Source organism: Chelonoidis abingdonii, chromosome 10 (assembly GCF_003597395.2).
Source record: "Chelonoidis abingdonii isolate Lonesome George chromosome 10, CheloAbing_2.0, whole genome shotgun sequence".
NCBI classification, from domain to species: Eukaryota; Metazoa; Chordata; order Testudines; family Testudinidae; genus Chelonoidis; species Chelonoidis abingdonii.
In genome coordinates this window covers 20,730,703-20,753,946 of record NC_133778.1, presented here as the reverse complement: position 1 = coordinate 20,753,946, position 23,244 = coordinate 20,730,703, and the positions used below count along the sequence as shown (strand labels likewise).

The 23,244-nt window shown below is 41.6% G+C and overlaps 1 protein-coding gene across 3 annotated transcripts in view; it reads right to left on the bottom strand.

Annotated features, from left to right (window-relative positions):
• The window catches only part of TRAK2 (trafficking kinesin protein 2), a 70,574-nt gene that overhangs the window by 36,879 nt on the left and 10,451 nt on the right, over positions 1-23,244 (bottom strand). For all 3 annotated transcript variants that reach the window (XM_032799431.2, XM_032799432.2, XM_032799434.2), the window contains exons 2-3: positions 12,517-12,846; positions 10,180-10,374 (exon numbers count right to left, since the gene is read on the bottom strand). In XM_032799431.2, coding sequence (XP_032655322.1) covers positions 10,180-10,374; positions 12,517-12,553 — 232 coding nt within the window. In that variant the 5' untranslated portion in view covers positions 12,554-12,846. The remainder of the gene's footprint in view (positions 1-10,179; positions 10,375-12,516; positions 12,847-23,244) is intronic.

The following is a 23,244-nucleotide window of genomic DNA, read 5'->3' as shown; positions in this document are numbered from 1 at the left end:
GCAGGGCTGTCATTGCTCCAACACTCTTCCCCATTTACCTTGCTGTGATCCCGATTCTCATCCGTGACTGCTTTTCTGATGGAATCGGGATTGAGTATCATATGGGCAGTCAGCTCCTCAATCTCTGACATCTCCAAACAAAAATCTAAGATCATGTGAATTGGTCTCAGTGACCTTCAGTATGCAGATGACTGCATCACACACACACACACACACGGCAACCTGCAGATGCCTATCGCAGCCTGGGTGTGTGTGTCTCTCAACACTGGGAAAACCAAGGTACTCTACCAGCCCTCATCTGCACAAACTACTCTTCGTACTCCACAAATAACCATCAGCGGAGAACCCCTGGAAAATGTGGATCATTTTCCATACCTTGACAGCCACCTCTCCCAAACAGCCAGCACTGACACAGAAATTGAATACAGGATCTGCTGTGCCATCACATCCTTTGGAAGACTACTCAACTGAGTCTTTAAAGATAGGGATGTGCAAACAGGCACCAAGATCATGGCTTACAAGACAGTGGTCATCTCCACCCTTCTCTATGGGTGAGAGACCTGGGTAACCTACAGATGACATCTCAAGTGGCTGGAGTGGTTCCAGCAGCGCTGCCTCAGGAGGATTCTCAGGATCAGCTGGGAAGACTGATGCACTAACATCAGCATTCTCTCTGCAGCTAACATGAGCAGTATAGAAGTGCAGGTCATGAAACACCAACTCTGCTGGACTGGCCACTGTGCACAGTGGTGCTACACCATACACCAAGCCACAGCTCACTTTGAAGAGAACAGACGTACTCATGAGACAGAGAAGCTACAAAGGAGGAAAGAAAGGGCACAACAGTCCAGCCAACAACTATGTCTCCTCCAAGATTACACCTGTCAATTCTGTGGGAAAATCTGCAGGGCACATATTGGGTTCCTCAGCCACTTAAAAACCCACCAATGAACCTCCGTGGCAGACATCATCCTCGCATTGAGGGACAGCCGAAGAAGAATGTGTTGCACGTTAATTTGTCCATGTTCACCCAGCTGATGCACACTAAAGATTCCTTAGTGTACTCTAACATAGTTTATAGCATTAACATGTAGTTAGTGAGCATCAGCTGGGTCTACACAGACCAATTCAAGTGCAACTCATTAGTGTGCTTTAGACAACACATCCTTGTAGAACTCATTAACCCCTATGTACACAAGCCCATAGTGTGAAATTTCCAGTGTTTAAATCAGTATTTATACAATGATACTAGGATCTAAGCTACTGTTAATGCATTGGACCCAATATACTTTAGAACTGTTATTTTTTACAGGAACAAAAGTAATACTGGTTTGAAGACGGTCTCAGAAGAACCATCTCAGCTAGCATATGGAAGCTCTTTTGAAGAGATCCAGAAAAAGCCAAAAGCATATTGTTCAGATTGGCTTGTACTTTTTCCTACACTGAGTAGGTCAGATTCTGCTCTCAGTACACCGGCATAAATCTGGAATAATTTCATTAAGGTCAATTCAGTTACTCAGAATTTATACACGTGTAACAGATTAGAATATAACTTTTGGCTTTATTAATGGCTGCACCTTTCCTGCTTTTTTCTTTTCAGAAACCTTTCTAAAATGTGCATTTGACTCTTTGATGTAACACTCATTAGTAGTTCCTTCTGTGACAGATGTGACAATATCCTACAACATCTTGGACAAATTTTAAGGAATTATGATAAACTTTACTGTATTAAATTTAATACCTTTAGGGTCCATTGTATTAAAAATGCAGCTGTGTATGTGTTATTGTGGAATTGTACGCAACTCCTCTAGAAGACTGACTAATGCAATCTCTGGGAAGGATTAGGAACTTCAAAGCACCAAAAAGACAATATGTACGAAGTAGATTTCCTAGGAAATACCTGGGATAAGGAGAACGCAAATGATCCACCTCAGAGTCTATCGTTTTAAAGCTGGCCTTGAGAAAAACCCATTCTCTACTAATTAGCAGCTTCTGGAAACTCCAGATCAAAAGACCCCTGAACTATAAAAACAATGGACTAAACTCTTCATGAGTGTGCTAGTTGAGAAGAGGCTGTAATGAGGTGGTCTCCAACCTTTTTACGCCCAAGATCACTTTTTGAATTTAAGAGCAACCCATGATCTACTCTGCTCCTTTCCCAAAGCCCCGCCCTGCTCATTCCATCCCCTCCTCTCTCTGCTGCTTGCTCTCCCCAACCCTCACTCATTTTCACCAGGCTGGGGAAGGGATTTGGGAAGAGCTGCAGGCTCTGGGCTGGGGCCAAGGGATTTGCAGTGTGGGAGGGGGCTCCAGGCTGAGCCTGAGGCAGGGGGTTGGGGTGTAGGAGGGGGTGAGGGGTGCAGGCTCTGGGAGGAAGTTTGGGTGCAGGAGGGGGCTCCGGGATAGGGCAGAGTGTTGGCGTTTGGAGTGCTGGCTCTGGTAGGGGGCTCAGGGCTGGGGCAAGGGGTTGGGATGCAGGAGGTGGTTCGGGGTGCAGGAGAGGGTATGGGGTGCTGGCTCCAGGAGGAGTCTCAGGGCTGGGGTGTGGCCTCCCACCAGGTGGCATTTACCTTAGGCTGCTCCCGGGAGGCGGCGCAGCAAGGCCCAGGCAGGCTCCCTGCTTATCATGGTCCCACGGCGCTCCCGGAAGGGACCGACACGCTGCTGCAGCCCCGGGGAGGAAGGACACGGGACACTTGGAGCTGTGCGCTGCCCCTCTGTGCAAGCACCGCCCCCGCCGCTCCCATTGGCCACAGCTCCCTGTTTCTAGCCAAGGGGAGCTATAGGGGCGGTGCTTGCAGGCAGGAGCAGCGCATAGAGGGAGACCCCTGCCCTCCCGCCCCTGGAGCTGCGCTGGCTGCTTTCAGGAGCAGCATGGGGTTGGGGCAGGCAGGTAGCCTGCCTTAGCGGCAGCCCCACTACTGGACCACCGGAGATCATGATCGACTGGGAGATTCTCTAGGATCGACCAGTCGATTGCAATCGACTGGTTGGTGACCACTGCTGTAATGGAATTTGTGACCAAGATGAGAGCCCCCTGAAGGGTTTGAAGGACTTATCTCCTGACAGACCCCTTGATGGAGTTGAAGTGATGATCTCCATTTTCTCTGTAATGCTTTTATCCTCACAATAAATAAGCTTGGACAGAAAGAACTTTGTGGTATCTTAACTGTGGCCAATTACACTGTTAGTCTCTGAAGAGAAAGCAAGGAGGGCTGCTCATGCAGTCTCACTTTGCCAGTGAATTTACAGTATAATCAGGGAGCTGTGCAGCCTGGAAATAACCTAGTCAGAAAAGAGAGACGCATCTTCACCCAAGAGAGGCAACAGCTGGGGAGCCATAAGCCTAGACTGGGTGCCCTTCCTGGACCATCGAGAGGGAATACAGGTGCAAGTGCCCTGAACTATGACACTTTCTATTATTTTATTCCCAATTATTATCACTTCTAGTGTGGAACCCCATTTGCCTAACAACTGTTTAAACTTATGCAGTACTCAAGTTTTTTAAATTGAATGAATGTACATGGATCAGTTCTATCCATATCCTCTAATACAGTTGCTACGGGCTGTGGCCCTTCTGTTTGTCTGTAAGATTGCGCTTGTAGGGGTTGGTATCATGTGTCTCAGAATCCACTGCCTGTTACTCTGAGCCAGTGTCTGTAAATAAATACAATTTGCAACTCTCCTTGAAAGTGTCCAGAGTTCAGCAGGTGTGCCAGTCATTAATGACAGGATTAGTTATTGTGTGTAATTTTTTTTTTTTTTTTAGTTCCTATAGGGTGCCTACTGACAATCCTAATAATAATAAAAATAAAAATATACAAAACCATCCCGACTAGATGGGACTCTAAATCCTAAAATGGAGTAGCTTTTCTTAATAACAAGAATTCATCTTACTTGGATGGAGTTTCACTGTATTTGTTAAGCAATGCATTATTTTGAAAACTACAGGAGTATTTCTACCATAACATCAAGAATCTCTCTCCTAATCAGGTTACATTTTTCCTTCTAGAAGGTCTATTTTTCTTTGAATTTCCTTCTTTTAAGATTTCAGAAAAAATAAATTCCACTGGATGAACTGGAAAGTCATGTTTAGTCCCACTTTAGAGATTTTTGTGAAAGGAAGGAATCCCAATGAATAACTAAGTAAAATTATTGTCTCTTTATTTGCAAAAATATCACCCATTCCACTGCCTTGATTACAATCAGTTAATAGAACAATTTTAACTTTCTGAGGGTTGTTTGTTTGTTTTAAAAGCCTTGCATCTTACTCTGAGGGCTACAAATTCAGTCTATGATGGACTGCTCAAAGGACCTCTTGTGTGAGAACAGTTTGCTACTGAAAAATTCTGCTTTCAGACACGGACAACAAAAGTACCTCAGTAAAGCTTGTGAAGTTGTTTTCAAATCTATGTGAACTGTGGTCTCAATTTTTCTGGACTCAGAGGCAAGAACACACCCTATTGATACACAGCAATGTGCTTTAAGACAATAGTAAAGCTTTCACTTGACTTGCTTTTTAAATTTTCTTATCAGAAAACTAGAGCAATAAAACACAAACTAGTCAATATTTAAACATCTGACACATTTAGATAAAATTCTGAACTGAAACTTTGAGTCAGAGAACGAAATTCTGTTTGGATTGTGGGACATCATCTCAAGCCAAATTCTGATAATTCCTTTTCATTACTATACTCCCTAGAAGGAAGGCCACAGACTAATGACAAAATCTTCTTAGTGAGGCATGTACAAGGAACATTTGTTTCACGGTGAATATAATATTATATCCAAACACAATATTAACCTCTACTAAAAGCTGGTTTCTTCCAGTTGCTGTATGAGAAGTCATTTGATTTCCCCATTGTTCTGTGGAAAATATGTACTTGGTGTCCCTACCAGTTCATCAAAATACTTCAAGATTCTCCCACCCCCACATTCAATCCTTTTGGGAGCCTACTATGCCATTTCATTTTAACAAATTAAAATTCAAACTCTTCAAAAATGCTCTATGACTGGGCCATTTTCTCCCTGAAAAGCTGCCAGCTTTACTATCAGGACTAGGGCTATTGATTAATTGCAGTTAACTCATACTATTAACTCAAAAAATTAATTGCAATAAAAAAAATTAACAGCGATTAATCGCACTGTTAAACAACAGAATACCAATTGAAATTTATTAAATATTGTTGGATGTTTTTCTACATTTTCAAATACATTGATTTCTATGTATACAAATACAAAGTGTACAGTGCTCACTATATTTTTTATTACAAATATTTGTACTGTAAAATGATAAAAGAAATAGTGTTTTTCAATTCACCTCATATAAGTACTGTAGTGCAATCTCTTTATTGTGAAAGTTTAACTTACAAATGTAGATTTTTTTGTTTACATAACTGCACTCCAAAACAAAACAATGTAAAACTTTTAGAATCTACAAGTCCACTCAGTCCTACTTCTTGTTCAGCCAATCACTAAGACGAACAAGTTTGGTTACATTTACGGGAGATAATGCTGCCTGCTTCTTATTTACAATATCACCTGAAAGTGAGAATAGGCATTTGCATGACACTTTTATAGCCAGCATTGCAAGGTATTTATGTGCCAGATATGCTAAACATTCGTATGCCCCTTCATGCTTCGGCCACCATTCCAGAGAACACGCTTCCATGCTGATGATGCTCGTTAAAAAAAAAAATGCATTAATTAAATTTGTGACTGAACTCCTTGGGGGAGAACTGTAAGTCTCCTGCTCTGTTTTATCCACATTCTGCCATATATTTCAGCAGTCTCGGATGAGGACTCAGCACACGTTCGTTTTAAGAACACTTTCACAACAGATTTGACAAAATGCAAAGAAGGTACTAATATGAGATTTCTAAAGATAGCTACAGAACTCGACTCAAGGTTTAATGATCTGAAGTGCTGTTCAAAATCTGAGAGGGATGAGGTGTGGAGCATGCTTTCGGAAGTCTTAAAAGAGCAACATTCTGATGCGGAAACTACAGAACCCAGAATCAAAAAAGAAAATCAACCTTCTGCTGGTGGCATCTGACTCAGATGATGAAAATGAACATGTGTCGGTCCACTCTCCTTTGGATTGTTATCGAGCAGAACCCGTCATCAGCATGGATGCATGTCCTCTGGAAGGGTGGTTGAAGCCTGAAGGGACATATGAATCTTTAGAGCATCTGGCACATAAATATCTTATGATGCCAGCTAAAACAGTGCCATGCAAATGTCTTTTCTGACCTTCAGGTGACATGGTAAACAAGAAGCGGGCAGCATTATCGCCTGCAAATTGTAACCAAACTTGTTTGTCTGAATGATGAAGAGTCCTCGTGGCACATTAGAGACTAACACATTTATTTGAGCATAAGCTTTTGTGGGCTAAAACCCATTTCATCAGATGCAGATACAGACTAACACGGCTACCACTCTGAAACTTGTTTGTCTGAGTGATTGGCTGAAATAGGACTGAGTGGCCGTGTAGGCTCTAAGGTTTTACATTGTTTTGTGTTTGAATGCAGTTTTTTTTGGACATAATTCTACATTTTTAAGTTTAACTTTCATGATGAAGAGATTGCACTACAGTACACCTCTACCCCGATATAACGCTGTCCTCGGGAGCCAAAAAATCTTTCTGTGTTATAGGTGAAACCACGTTATGACATTGAACTTGCTTTGATCTGCCGGAGGGTGCAGCGCCGCCCCACTAGAGTGCTGCTTTATGCGTTATATCCTAATTTGTTTTATATTGGGTCGCGTTATATAGGGCTAGAGGTATACTTGTATTAGGTGAATTGAAAAATACTATTTCTTTTGTTTTTTACATTGAAAATATTTGTAATAAAAAATAAACTTAAAGTGAACACTGTACACTTTGTATTCTGTGTTGTAATTGAAATCAACATATTTTAAAATGTAGAAAACATCCAAAATATTTAAATAAATGGTATTCTATTATTGTTAAATTGGACGATTAATCACGATTAATTTTTTTAATCGCTTGACAGCCCTAATGGGAACATAACTAATTGATAGTCACTGAATTTGTCTGCATTTCCAGCTTGTGAAATGAGCAATGCTGATTGGATTCCTACTGCAGTTAAAAAATATTTGCCATCTGCAGGGAATCTTCTATCACACAAAGAATCTCAAAGCACTTCACATGTGAGTCCAGTCCTGCAAGATACTAAGCACCCTTACTTCTGAACAACAAATAGGAAAAGAGGTTGGTCAGTATCTCATATCATCAGGCCCTACACAAACAAGCAACAATGAAATGCAGTTACCTCGGAGGTGGAGGGTGGCAAAGACTCGCTTTCAATAAATTACTACACATGCTGTATGACAAGAATGGAAATTTTTGCAAAAGGCAATGGGGCACACCCTTACTGTTACCAAAATGGCCATAGGATCATTAAGGTTCATGTCGAGTAGATAGCAACTTTGTTTTCATTTGAAAGAATTTAATCCCTGCAACTCCCTGGTAGCCAGTTTTTCAATTTCAGAGGTGTAAAGCTCCAGGACAATGCTGTGATTTACATCTGTGCATCTAGGGAGTTCCAGCAGTATAACTTCACCCCAAGCATGAACTATCATTCTCATGGCTTCAGCATTTTGGAATCTCATTAAGGACATTTCAGGTTAATACCTTCATCAGTTGACTGCTGAGGATTTGTGACTTAAAGGTTCAGTAAAACCTCAATTTCTCTCTCTATAATAACCAGGAGTTATGGGGTAGTAGCCACTGTCAACAGTGAATTTAATTTTAATGTTCAAACTACTTTGCTGCTTACTTGAAAACCTATTTAGTCTAAATGTAAAGTGCTTCCATTTCAGTTTATCTAGTAATTTATTTATAAAAGATGGTATTATGATATTAAACCTTGACTTTTAAATGTTCTCAATCAAGGTTCAATTGTTAAAGCTAAGAATGCACTCAACTGAAATTAGTTTTCAGGTGCGAGCTTCTAGGTAGATTAGAGACAATTTAACTTATTAGAGGACACTTTGAATGATAGAACCAAACTTTTATTTAAGGGAAAAATGATTAGTTAAGAAAACTGGCATACAATTACCATTTATACTGATGCAACGATTATACTCACATTAAAAGATGAAATAGTGCAACACTGGGTGATCAGAGCACTGACAACAGAACGAAGTTTAATCCTGTAACCTAATGGTACATTGCGCTCTCCACAGTTTGCGCTCTCCACAATTTAGCAACACTACTCCCGTTGTATTCCATTTTGATACTAATTAAAACTAAACCTTACTATTATAAAACCCTATATTTAGTGCCCTACCAAATTCATGGTCCATTTTGGTCAATTTCACAGTCATAAGATTTTTAAAAATCATAAATTTCTTAATTTCAAGGTACTGTAATTGTAAGGGTCTTGACCCACAAAGGAGTTGTGTGGGTGGATAGGGTTTTGCCAATTTATTGTAGGGAGGTTGTGGTACTGCTACTCTTATTTCTGCACTGCTGCTGGTGGCAGTGCTGCCTTCAGTGCTGGGTGCCCGGCCAACAGCTGCTGCTCTCCAGCTGCCCAGCTCTGAAGGCAGTGCAGAAGTAAGGGTAACAATATTGCGATCCTCCCAAAAATAACCTCGTGACCCCCTGCAACTCCCTTTTGGGTCAGGACCCTCATTTGAGTAACACTGGTCTCCCCTGTGAAATCTGTATAGTATAATGTAAAAGCACACAAAAGACGAGATTTCATGGGGGGAGACCAGATTTCATGGTTGTGAATTTGGTAGGGCCCTAACTATATTCTAATTTCCACCACCTTTTCATTGGCCCTTTACATTACACATAATTTAAATTAACATCTGCACCAATATCCTTCCATGCATCAGTTCAGCCATCATTTTAATAAAATATTCAAAATTTTGTAAACATTTGTTAAAAACTCTGCTAGAACCAGTTATTACCAGAAACACAGCCACAACATAACCCTGAGTCATTTCCTCACTAAATTAAATTTTCCCATCTTCTTGTCTCCAACTTATCTCTAACTTTTACTCAAACTAACAAACTCAATTTCCCATATTCCTTGATACAGTACTGAGCCTAACTTAACCCAAACCTAATTTCTACTTATTTCTCAACCTAACATCCTATAGGCTACAAATATTTTATGTAATAAAAGTTCTCTAAAAATCTTTTTCCTGATAGTGAACATGACAATATATTTATATAGTGAACATTAAAGCGTACATTAATTTGAAAAGGACAGCACATCAAGATGATTTAGGATAAAAATTAGCTTTGGTAAGAACAAGGTTTTACCCAACTAAAGCAGAAATATTGTAACTATAGTTTTGTTTCCAATGTCAATGGAAACAGTGATTTGGATTTAAACGTTGCCTTATAGTGATTCCAATCCAAAATATCTCAAGAATCAAAGTCAAACCGCCCACAGGCAAAAGTAAAACTGACTAATCAGTTTTCATTAACCAATCGGAGAGAAACGCTCAGAGCAAACAACAAGCATTATTGTTTTTTGGCTTTTTAATAAATTAGGTTTCCATAATCTTAAGATGTTACTGATAACAGGTAAAGATTTTTTTTAAATACGAGTTTTAATTTGACAGCATCTCTTTAGTTATATTGGCTGATCCAATTGCTTTATAACAACAACAGTTCACATTTGTTTTTTTTTTTAAATAAGTAAAACTTCTTTATTAAGAAGAAAAGGTGAGTTTTAGGTTGTTCTTATTTCATCTCTTCACACTTGTGTTTACATACCCATATATTTTAAAACAAAAGTGATATTTTAAAACAAGTTATAACTGGGACAGATTATGCGTGACACTGAGCAATACCTGGTATATTCCAGGTTTGCTTCATCATACTTAGGGGACCACATGCACTAATTCAGTTTCTGCTCCCAATTTCCCCATGAAGCACAAATGACTTCAATTGCAATAAAACAGGACTATATCTATGACTCGCAGAACATTACAGCAAGACCCTTTACTGCTTATGCACAGACTCTAGCTTCTTGGAACAGTGAATTAGAAACATTTCCCTGTGAACAGAGCTTTTTGTTTTGCCTGTGTTCACAATGCTCTGAATCTTTCAGTAAGAGAGTACTTTTTAATCACGTTAATGACTTCATTTCACATGATGCAAAGATCTCCGTGATGACCAGAAATACTCACTCATGTAACGGAAGGTCTCCTCAGCAAGGACAGGAGAGATGGTTTGGGGGACATGGCTATAGTGGGAGGGGGCCTGGAGCCAGTCTTGGTTGTCATACGGATACACAGTGTCCACTCGCAGCTTATACTGTGGTAGCTGTTCTTCCAGCATGTTCACCAGCTCTACTTCAGGAAGGTCCTCATTGGAGCAGACATCTAAAGATGAACATGTGCCATGAAACCAACACATGCACATTACTATTAAATCTGCTACTTTGAAAACCCACAGATTTAAAAAGAATTGTTCTACAGAGGAGGGATTACACAACGATATTTCACTTTGACCAGCAAATGCATTTGCACTAGAAGCATGATTTTTTAATATTAGTATTTGCAATATCCTTATTCTCCTTAATTGATCCCTTTACTTCTAGCAGACTCACTGATTCTCACAGGCTTCCTGGCTCTGACATACTTAAGTTTTATTATTTGTTTTTATGTCTGGCTATCAGCTCTCAAAATCCATCATAGCTCTCCTAACTTCCATGTTACATTTTACCTGCTATAGGTTGTACTACCTTCTGTAGGCTTTACTCTGGCTGCATTCCCCAGTAATGTGCTGTTTGTCTTGAATATCCTCTTGCACCATTCAATTTAATCACAGAAGGGATGCATATCCCTTCTGTGACACCCTAATGGTAGAATACATTTCATTTATTTAAAAACTTGACTTTTATTTTTTTTTCAAAACCATGAGAAATGTTATGGATTGAAGTGAACACGTGGAGTGACTCCTCCTCACCCTCCAAAATGGAGGGCAGTTTCTAATTCGATCTTTGTATTCCACCAATAGCAAAATGAAAGGAAAACACCTAGTAGTATTTTACATTTAGATACCATCATTTAAAGCACAAGTACACCAGGTTCAGAGGTGTCAGAGCTTTTCAGCCTGAGTGCCAAATGTATTTCAAAAGGGATACAATCAACACATAGGGACGGATTCTGTGTCTTGTTCTAGTCCCTTTGCACTGTTTGAGGGAGGGGAAATGCAAGAAGCCTGCTGAAGAGTCTCCCTGCCCAGAGGTCAGACCCAATTAAACTGCTCTCCTGGGCATAAGACACCTGCTCTCCTAGGCATAAGGGAGGGAAGTGGCTCGGGCATGCTGTATTCTGTCTATACCTAGCTGGTGTAAGGTCCTTTGGGGACCATACCCACCTAATGCAGAGAATCTAGGAGCTGTAATTGGTTGCTGTTTTTTCAGTTTTTCTTTTTCACCTCTCCTGGGTTGCCCTGTGTGGGGGAGGGCAGCCATCCTTTGCCAGGCACTTGCCTAGACCAAGGTACAGCCAACCAAGTTCCATATCCTGCTCCTCCTAGGGCTCCCACAGCCCAGCAGGGAACCAGGGAATGGAGCAGCTAGTGCTACACTCTCCTCCCTTCCATCCAATTCAGCAGGTGGCCAGTAGCAGTAGGCAAGGGACAGCAGCAGCTCAGAGCACTCACGGGTCTTAACAGGACTTCTTCTGGAGTTACAGTGGCGGCACTGGGAGGCAGTGCCCCTGAACTCCCTCCTCCATGGTGGCAGGCCTGATTCAAACATGTCAGTTTATAAGTCACAGGGCATACATAACTGAGGGTACACATTTTCAATTCATAGTCAAATTCGAGTTCTCTTCTCAGGGACAGTCTTCCTTAAGGGCCACATATTGGACACCACACCACTGGCTGTCAACTGAAGGGTTGTATTTATATCTCAGTGTGCATTCTTTAGAAACCTCAAAGTTTTATCAATAATCTCTGGCATTTTTGCAGCACAACCGCCTCTGGGTTACAAATATAAAAAAAAGGCACAGAATTCAGGGGAGTCTGAATAAGTTACAGCAAAGAAATCCAAGAGGAAGGAAGGAACTTTGCTGCAATTCTCCACTCACCATGGATGGGAAAGGAGAGGCAACAGTGGCCTGGATTATGGTCAGGCTTTTTACCTGAAAATATAAAGTATTCTTACAGCTTCAACTATCACATTTGAAGCCACATCTTTCTTCTTCTGTCAATTCCCACTACTCCTTCAAAAATCACTTAGGGTCTCCAACACTCATTCATTCCATCCCTGATAAGAACAAACATTTATCTACTAGAGGAAAGTTTTATGTGGTGAGAAAAATATAATAATGGATAGTTTGGAGGGATGGGAAATGAATTAGTTCAGTTTATGAAGAATCTACTCTTCTTGTTCACGTGCACTACTGGATAACTGCTTCACACAATTTCAAGCTGAGATCAGGGGTTTCAGGCTAGCTGCACTGAAAATACTCCATGAATTTGTGGTTCAGACTGGAGTTGCCTTTCCAACTTACCAGTGATGCACTCCGGATCTCCGTGGTTGATACTCATGAGGGTTTCTTCACGCTTCAGTTATTTAGGAATGGCATTCTGTGCTCAGGTTGTGCATGGTCCCTTTCTTGCTTTGGTTGAAGGATGACTTTGGTTTGAAGTGAGATCCATCAAGCTACCTAGGCATTAATTACTCTGTTTTTTTTTAACTCACTTCTATAGGCTGGGTTATATTCTTGGTCTACTATTGCCTCATTTGACACTTGATACTTCATCTGAGGTACAGATCAGTAAAATTTTTATGACATACTGCGCAAGCTTCATGTGATGGTTTCTCTTAGATCAGCCATCATCTAGAAATCAAAGACATGGAATATGTTGGATTGTAATTTACATATTACATGCAAAGAGCAGCATGAAATGAAACAAAACAAAATTCTCTATGAAGACAGTAAATCTCAGTTTTGGTAACTCACAATTCTCATCTATTGCTGTCGACTCATTCCCCCTTCCACCAATAAAATATTTAATGTATGACAGGGTTGTTCACTGCTGTAGGATATTCTCTTTTGCCCTAAGACATGGCTGCTTCAGCTAAGTAGATTCCCTGCAGCCTCACAGACAAAGAGGTTTAAATTATTTTTCAAGTACAGTAATGGTTTCTAAAGGGGCAGGACTCAGTCGTCTCTTTAGATAAATCAAAACAGCACTCTAACAAACACAAAGCTGTATGACTCTGCTCTTTAGTAAAATTATTTTAAAAAGGGAAAAAAATCAAGTGTTTGCCCTAACAGGAAAAAATCACATAATGGTTCACCATAAAAATCTCACACAGCTGGCTGTGTCTGCTTAGCAGCCCAGGTCTAAAATAGAAGTGATGTTACAGTTTAAGATTGAGGTGAACTGTCAGAACAGTTTAAGGAGCCAAGCTTTTGCTGTCTTCTAGCCAGGACTGCTAGTTTATCATGTAAACTTACAAAAATAGATCCCGCCCCCCCCCACTTGCATAGATAAATAGGTATTAAAAAAAGAAAATGAATATAACAATCAAAATATAAAACTATTGCATTTTTCATTTAATCAAATCTCACATGCTTGGTATCAGCAATACTAATTCTTTAGTCACCCATCTGGCTACGCAAGATCTAATTGTTCCAACTTAAAAATAATGAAAAAGAGAAAACCTTTCAAGCCTTCTTTATATAAACCAAATGTAAAAATAGTAAAGAGGACATAAATCTGTTTTCCCCATTTGCAAGTCACTCTACAGAAAATCCACAGGGTTTGAGTTAGTTTTATTCTCAGTACATAATGACAGTTTGTAGTTAAATCTAAATACTTTATTTCTCCATTTTTTTGCCACCACCTTTTAGTGTTTGTTTCCCCCAATCCTACATAGCCACCATCTGCTACTACCTCTTGTAAAACAACTCCTCCCTATGGAGAATGCAGACAGGTCAAGAAATACAGGCAGCAAGAGCACACCGGCTGCACTTATGCTTTCACAATGGGTGCATATCCCTTTCACATACATTACTCTGCCCTCCTCCAGGTAATATATATCACTACAAGCACCCTCTAGCCAACTGGGCTGAACGCAGCTTCTTTACTGCCACATTATGGGTAAATATACATGGAAAAGTCTTGAAATCTCTAAGCAGAGTTTCCTTCCACTAAAGAGTTAGTAAAAGAGGGGAGACTTCAAACTGCGGAAACTTTTAAAAGCCAAACAAGCAAACCCAGCTTTCACTGGCTGTCACGGCTCTGACCCATGACCCCTTCTCAGTCATGCCCCAATCGCTTCAGAAATGCTGCCAAAGGAAGAAATTTAGTCTTATGTCGGAGAATAAAAAGCCCTGGTTAGTTATAAGAACAGACCAATACAACTACTAGTTCTGAATACCGATAAACCCTGAGGCTAGTAACAAATCCAGTTAGAATGACAAGCCCATATATAAAGTAACCCTGCCATGTGACTGCATAAACTAAAGTCTGTACTCCTAACTCCTCTCCACAGTAATCATGCATGGTGCATGCTGTCTATTACACTGCAATAATGAAACAAGTTAATAGGAGCATAAACATGTGACTGTTACTTTGTGGGGAACAATCTATCATCCCAGGAAGGAAAAAGCACACAAAACTGATTTGTACATGGAAGCAAATGAACCACTGTGTGTAATACCCATTTTTGAGAGAAAAGCTTATAAAACAGATTGTTAAGGTTTTGTTTTTAGTCTTGATTACATATGCAGTTGTCATTTACAGAGCCAGCATTAGGTAAATGTATATGACAGTGCCACCTAGAGGTCGTCACTATGTCTCATTTATCTTAAATCAGTGGTTCCCAAACTGGGGTTTGTGAACCCCTGGGGGTTCGCAAAATGTTACAGGGGGTTCTTGGGAAAAAATTGCCTAATGGTGGACAGAGCTGGGGACCCTGGGAAGCATGGGGCCAGCAGCCTGGAGCCCCTGGACTTCCATGAGCTAAGGAGATCAAAGCAAGCATATCTATCACACTGAGGAGATTGAAACTTCAAGACTCCTTATAAGAAATGGAAAGGGAGGTAGATATTTTTGGCTGTTTTTAAAATGAAATAGGCAGCTAGTGTTTTTAAATTATTATGAAGAACAAGTTGAAAGCTTTGTTGTAACATGCGTTATTTGCCTGGACTACTCAAGATTAATGCTTGTGCAAGAGGACCTCTGAGTTGGTTTCTTAAATACCTTCATGCTGTTTCACATCTGATTCTCCTTGATGAGACATAGGAGCCTTGTCTTATAAACAGGCTTATTCAAAGTGATACAAGCCACGAAAGTGAGATCTTGGACGAGTGTTGGTGTTTTCATAATGTAATAAAAATACTGTCATGATAAATAATAATTAATAATAAATAGTGTGTAATAAGCATGTCACAAAAACAAATTTTATATTTCTGAGATCACTGCTTTTATAATTTATATCAGGTAAAGGAGAAAATCCCTGAAAATGTTAATTTTTAGGATGGGGTTTGCGATACTTGACATTTTAGTGAAAGGGGTTCACAGGTTGTTAAAGTTTGGGAATCACTGTCTTAAATGAATGAGCTCCAAACTTTGGAAACAGTTTCTGAAACCAAGCATTTGTGATGTCCCTTTATTAATATCTACAATATGTGAGCTTTTTAAGGACCTTCATATTGTTTGTGAGAGTATTTCTTACAAAAGTCTCACTCACTGAGTTGTCAAAATAGGCTCTGAAAAGTATTATGGAGAGATGTTAGTCATAACATTTGAAACAAACTTCAATACTTGTTTCCACATTCCATCATGTGTTCAAGAAAATTTTGTTCATAGGTCAAATTCCACATGTGATCTGCGGTGTGAGAAGATTTTTTTGGTCAAAATTTGAGGGGAATCTGGGAAGTTGTTTAAGCTATGAACTTAAAAAAAAACACAACAACAACAACAAAAAGACATTTGCCAACAAGCCAGAGAGAGAGAGAGAGACAGACTCTCCCTCCTCTTGGTTACTGCAGCTCACTGGCATTTAAGGGTAGTAGTGCTTTTTATTATGCACCAGGCAGGCTAGAGGCAGAAATGTAGCAGCCCTGCCTGAGTTAATGGATTCATTCTCTGAGACACTAGCCGCCTGACTGTGTAGTTAGTAACATTGTTAAAGCTGCAGTTAATGGTTAAGTGATCTCATTCTCTGAGGCAGAAATGTAGCACCTGACTTTTAATATTGATGTTATTAATGTTTCTATTGTTACTTAACTGTTCCCATTCTCAGTCAATTCCCTCAGGAGCATAAAAATCTGTGAAAGTTTTAAGGCCCCTACATTGCCAGAGTGATGTAAATGACAGAGAGAGAATTATAAATGACATATATATTTATAAATGACATTTATATATTATAAATGACAGAGAGAGAATCCTCACTTAGGAAGATCTATGTGCTTTCTCACTTTTCCTGTGTCAAAGTGGCACAATGGGGTTAGATTACTGCTCAGGATTTATTTTACTTACCTATTAAAAAAAAACAAACCTAAAAAACAAAAAAACCACGTTGAGGGCAAATAATACATTTACCAAGCAGTCTATAAAATGTTAGGACAATCAGAACCAAGTACTTCCCAAAGCACTCAGCCAGGTCCAGAACAATGATTAGCAAAACTGTTATGTGTGAAAGTCTGAGCCATTTAAAATGACATTCAACTTTTTTGGGGGCGGCGGAGGGGTGTTTGGTGTTGTGTAATGTAATTTAAATGAAAATCCAGGATTATAACGGGAATGCCCATTATTAGTTACAAAGAATTTGTAACTTAACTTTCATGTGTTTAGGAAATGCTAAACACTTATTGGAGCATGAGCTTTCGTGGGTGAATACCCACTTCGTCAGATGCATGTAGTGGAAATTTCCAGGGGCAGGTGTGTGTGTGTGTATATAAAGTATAGCGACTGGATAGCGTAGTGGTTAAGAGCGCCGCCCTTGATCGGGAGACCCCGTTTGATACGAGAGGACCAGGGGTTCAAATCCCGTGGTTACCACTTTTCCAGTAGGGGTCCTTGCGGCAAAGGACCCCCTAACGGCTTCAGCATGGCCTACCTAAATTTATTGAGAGTGACACGAACTAGAGGAGTCATGCGCTCGGACGTCGCCCGGGTTAACAAGGTGCCGGCCGAGTGTTGAAGGAACCGGCCAATCGACGAATATGGCGTACTGAAGACAAAACATTCTATGGACGAGACAAGAGAACTGATTGTGGAATGCTACTAAACAGTCGCCCCTAATGAGAGGAGATATAGTGAAGAGTATGAGGGACTGTGGATGGACAAAGAGGCCACATCTACTTACTGGAAACAGCGAGTTACCACGATTTCAACCTTAGATAAAGACGGAAGCTGCTCTCACAGTTGAGACTAGACCAACTCACTTACATCCCAGACTCAAGAAGACTTGAAGACAGTAGGATTGTGCGCGCCACACCTGAAGCTGAACGTTCATGTCACCCCCTCCATTGCAGAGACGGCAGCTGATATGGCAGAAGATCATGGAAAATAGCTAAGTGTCAATCTCGGACGATTACCAGGCTCAAGTGGGAGTACCATCGATGTATGGTTAGAGATGCCAGTAAGGCCTCATCACAATCCCTACTACCACATTAACGCTCAACCAGATAACTGTGGTATACGTGTGTTGCCTCTGTAATCCTGGAGAATGCTTGGCATACACGAATGATAGACTAGAAAGATATGTATTATCACTTCAGCTGAGATAAATGAGGTTGGAGGATTAGTATCAAATTGGCGACTCGGAGAGAAAGATTTAGCAGCTTGCGTGGAACTACAGAAGGGCGTAGAGATTAAGGATAAGAGTTGGCTACTGAAAAATACAGGGCCTGACTCCATCTGAAGCCCTAGAGACTGCTAACAAAGGCTCACAGCACTGGCTACCAGGCTAAGGAGATACTCTAGAGAAGCAGAGGCCAAAAAGTAAATGCCCTGTTCTCCAAGGAACCATCAAGGTGTACTCCAACTGCAGTGCAACAACCAATAACAGCAGGCCACCAGCAGCAGAAACTGAACAGTACTGGAAGAACATATGAGGAGAAGAGAAGACTCATAACACCAGTGCAAAGTGGCTGCAGGACCTGAGAACAGAGCACAGCAATCTCCCAGAACAGAAACAGTCACCATCACGTAGAAGACATCCAGCAGCGGGTCAAAAACATGAAGAGCTGGACAGCACCTGGACAGACATGATCACACCTACTGGCTAAAGAATTAACGCAGTGCATGAACGCCTAGCAGCACAGATGAACCAGCTGCTAGCAGCAGGCTCCCACCAAACTGGCTAACACAAGGAAGGACAGTGCTGATCATGAAAGACCCCTGCAAGGGACAGAACGGCCAACTACCGCCATAACCTGCCTCCCACAACATGGAAAGTCTTATCAGGCATCATAGCTGCCGACAGGACCACATGGGCAGTACATGGCACAGCTCAGAAGGGCATTGGGAACACACCAGAGCTCAAAACCAGTTGCTCATAGATAGAGCAGTCGCCCAAGACTCAGGTTAGACAGACCAATCTGAGCACACGCTGGATTGACTATAGGAAGCTATGACTCAATGTGCCACAGTGGATCTGTGAATGTCTGGCGCTATACAAAGTCAACAGGACATAAGGACCTTCCTCAAAAGACTCAATGGGACTATGAGACAAAACGGAAGTCAACTCAAGGCAACTTGCACAAGTGGCCATCAAGTGCGGCATATTACCAAGGTGAGCACTGTCCCCGGCTGCTGTTCTGCATAGGCTTAAACCCCTCAGCCAGAATTCACAAGGACTGGATAGGGTACGGTTCAGGAGTGGAACTACCATAGCCACCTCCTCTACATGGATGACGATCAAGCTGTATGCTAAGAATGAATGAGACATCGACTCGCTAATCCACCTGACGCGGATCTACAGTGAGGATATCGGGATGTCATTCGGACTGGAGAGGTGGGCGGATGGTAGTGAAGAGGGGAGGTAGCAAACTGATGGGTGTAATACCAGCGGGCACATAGCAACATAAGACCAGCTACAAGTACCTTGGGCATCCACACGTCACATGGAAACCACGATGAGGAAGCAAGGAAGCAGCAAATCCAAGTATCCCAAAGGATAAGACAGTCCTGAAGAGCCAGCTCAGTGGGAGAACAAGATCCAGCACAACGGATTACGCCCCCCCCCGTGGCGGTCATCAGATACCCTGCCGGTATAGGAGCTGGCCAAAGGAGGACATGGAGGCTGCCGATTGTGAACCCGGAAGCTCCTCACAATGCACGGAGGTTTCCACCCAAGTCCAACACCCAGGACTGTATACCAGCCGGAAGAAGGCGGGCGGGGCTGTGGTGAGCGTCAAGCCAACTATCTCGGATGAAACCCGAAACATCGAGAGTACTATCAGTAAGATGGCCCCCAAAGATGAGCTGCTGAGGAATGCCTGAGGCAGCAGCAGACATGGAGGAAGACCAAGCAGAAGAAGTGACATGGCAAGACAAGACCCTTCATGGGATGTACCATCGACAGACAGTGAGTGCTGACATTGGGAATCCTACCAGTGGTGGGGAAGGGCTGGACTAAAGACAGCACTGAGGCACTGATCATAGCAGGCACAGAACGAGCACTGAGCACCAGATCCATTGAAGCAGGGTCTACCACACTAGAGAAGGCCCAAGGTGCAGACTGTGCAGAGAGGCCCAGAGACAGTCCAAACACATAGTGGCAGAGATGTAAGATGCGGCAGGACAGCATACACTGAACGGCCAACCACAGTGGCTGGATGTGTACAGGAAATACTGCACAGCGTATGGGCTAGACCCAAGACCAGATGGGAGATTCCGCAGAAGGTTGTGGAGAATAGCAGGGCTAAGATTCTGTGGGACTTCCAGATCCAGACGGACAGGCAGATACTGCCAATCAACCAGACATCGTGGTAATAGACAAGGAGCAGAAGACAGCGGTGGTGATAGATATAGCAGTGCCAGTGACAGCACAGGAAGAAGGAATATGGAAGCTGGAGAAGTACGAGGGCCTGAAAGAGGAAATAGAAAGGATGTGGAAATGAAGGGCCAAAGTGGTCCCAGTGGTGGTAGGAGCCCTCGGGGCTGTGACTCCTAAGCTGGGTGAGTGGCTCCAACAGATCCAGGAACACATCAGAGCTCTCTGTCCAGAAGAGTGCAGTGCTAGGAACAGCTAAGATACTGCGCAGAACCCTAAACTCAGGCTCTGGTAGAGGACCCGAGGTTGAGGAAGACACATACCACCCATAGTGGGTGAGAGGGATTTTTTTTATAATGCAAGCAACTAGAGATAACGAGGTTAGTTCAATCAGGGAGGAGGCCGCTGTTTTAGCAGTTGAGGTGTGAAAACCAAGGGAGGAGAAACTGGTTCTGTAGTTGGCAAGCCATTCAGCAGTCTTTGTTTAATCCTGAGCTGATGGTGTCAAATTGCAGATGAACTGAAGCTCAGCTTTCTCTTGAAGCCTGGTCCTGAATGTTTTTGCTGGCAGGGTGGCCACCTTAGGTCTGCCTATATGTGGGCCAGGGAGGTTGAGTGTTCTTCTACAGGATTTGTATTTGCCATTCCTAATATCTGATTTGTGTCCATTTATCCTTTTCCGTAGAGACTGTCCAGTTTGGCCGATGTACATAGCAGAGGGGCATTGCTGGCATATGATGGCGTATATTACATTGGTGGACATGCAGGTGAATGAACCGGTGATGGTGTGGCTGATCTGGTTAGGTCCTGTGATGCTGTCGCAGGTGTAGATATGTGGGCACAGTTGGCACATATCTACATATCGAGGTTTGTTGCATGGATTGGTTCCTGAGCTAGAGTTACTATGGTGCTGTGTGACAGTACTGCTCTACGCAGCACTGGTTAGATGCTGAAGATTCATCACAACACCTTACAATAAACCATTTTTTTCCTTTGCATTTTTATTAATGATAGCATCAAAAACGTCTCTCTCCCCCCCTCTTTAAATCTCTTCTAAATAAAGTAAGAGCAGAGCTATTACAGACTGTAGTCAACAGCGTCAAAAGCACAGTGTTGCTCAAACAGCAGTCTAGTCAACACAAAGAAAATTACTTCCCATTCCAGAAACACTCTGCAGCTTCTAGGACATCATGCATTGTCCAGACAGAGAAAGGCAAATCTATAAACAGAACCCTGAAAAATTTACTGAAATGTACCAGTACCACAGCATTTCATTTTATTAACGTTTGTGGGTTTCCTTATTGCTTTAATACAGCTTGCCATGACTTGGCATTTCCAGGGATTAGAACAGACAGCTCACTGTACAGTACAACCCATCAAGAGTAATCATGCTCTATTTGTTTGAATGCAACTTGCTTTTCCAAATTACAAATTTAGTTAGATTTATCCACCTAGAAATCACAGGAATACCCTATTTCCAATCTGGCTTTATAATACTTAACTTTGGCGCAAATAGTTACTAGTTCTAGAATTTATATAAAGATGTCTTTTTTGCACAATTTAACGTGTATAATTTTTTAAAAGTGCTATTAAAGTTAATATCTGATGCAAGGGCCAGACAAGGTTGCTCATCTCCTCCATGATTATTTTATTCATAATATAGTTTCTATCCTCGTCTTCTGTTTCAGAAGCAGCATGGCACAAAAAAGTGATACAAGACAAAAGGTAATTGAAATCTGTGGCTAATACAGTTTAAAGAGAATGTTACAATTAAACTCAACATTTGGGGCTGATTAAAAATAAATGGGCTAGGTTTTTAAGGCATACAATTAAAAAAAAAAAAATGAAAATCACCCACCTGAGCTTTAACATTCATGTGGCAGTGACTGTCTCCTAGATGTTATGCTAAGGGATGAAAACCCCAGGAGCAACACACGATGCAACAACTGTTCCCCCGCATGGCTCTCTCTACTTGAGACCCAGCCCCTGCACGGCCCCCTTTCCTTGACACCCTGCCTCCACGCTATCCCTTACCCCCAGTCCCCACCCTCATGCTGCTTCTTCCCTGCAAGACCATGTCCCACTCCACTCTCTTCCCCCTGAAACCCCTCATTCTCCCCATCGCTAGCCCTTGTGAGAGGGCTTGCTGCTACGGGTTCGGATACACACAGAAGATGGTTCGCGGATCACGGGTTGATTCTGGCGGATGAGGATCTACGTTTTTGTATCCACACAGGGCTCTACTAATTATGCGATACATAAGTCAGGCAGGATACTATTTTTCCAGCACCATCTGGCTCTCTTGCAATTCTACTCCTAAAAGAGCTGTTGTGACAGATCTGGAGTTGCCCCTGGCTCTGTCACTTTGTCATATTGTGAAGAGCTGTCCTAAAAGTGTTTCTTCTGTACAGCACTTTGCTTTAAATGACTAAAGATTTTTTTATCTGACTGTGAAGAATAAGTTTATTTGCATATTCCCTCTCCCTTATTAATGCCACTGTCATGATTATATAATGAAAGGGACTAGCTCCTTTTGCTGAGACAGTGTTTCTCTGCCATTAAGCAACTGGGTTTTAGAGCCAACTGTAAATCCCACACTATTTTTCTTCATACATAAGGAACAAAATCTTCAGTCTCTTTGCTCCTAATGAAACAACACATGTTCTGAAGGAGAGATAAGCTATTAAAATGTGAGGTCTCTATGTTCTTCCTTGGTTTTTTGATGCATACAGGTGGCCTTATGGACTTTTCTTCCCACTGCTGAGTCTTTCACTTTAGAAAAGTCAAATGTCAAATCTGGTTTCACTGGAAGACTCTGATGTCTCAGATACGGATTGTAAGCTCTCATTCGCTTGCTCTCTCTGCCCTTACAAGGGCGCCATCAGTTTAACAAGTCCATCCACAAATTTTTTAACTACTATTGTACCACATAAAGTTACCATAACTAAAAAATATTGAAGAAAGTCTCTATATGTCCAATTTATTTTGTCCATTTAACATAATTTTGTGTCTAGTCAGTTGCATTGTTTCCCCTTTATAGCCATTTTCTCTCATTTATGTAGGTCTTTCACATAAATAGGTTTGCTTTGGACAGGGCCAACTTTAGGTTTTTTGCCGCCCCAAGCAAAAAAAAATTTTGGCTGCCCCTTGTCCCAGTCCTGAGCTCCCCCCGCACCCCCCTACCACCCTAACCTGGGAAGCATTTCTTGCTCAATTTTATCCTACTTTTTCTACAGCAACTTACAGTGGATCAGTATATTTGATTTGGGAGAAATATACT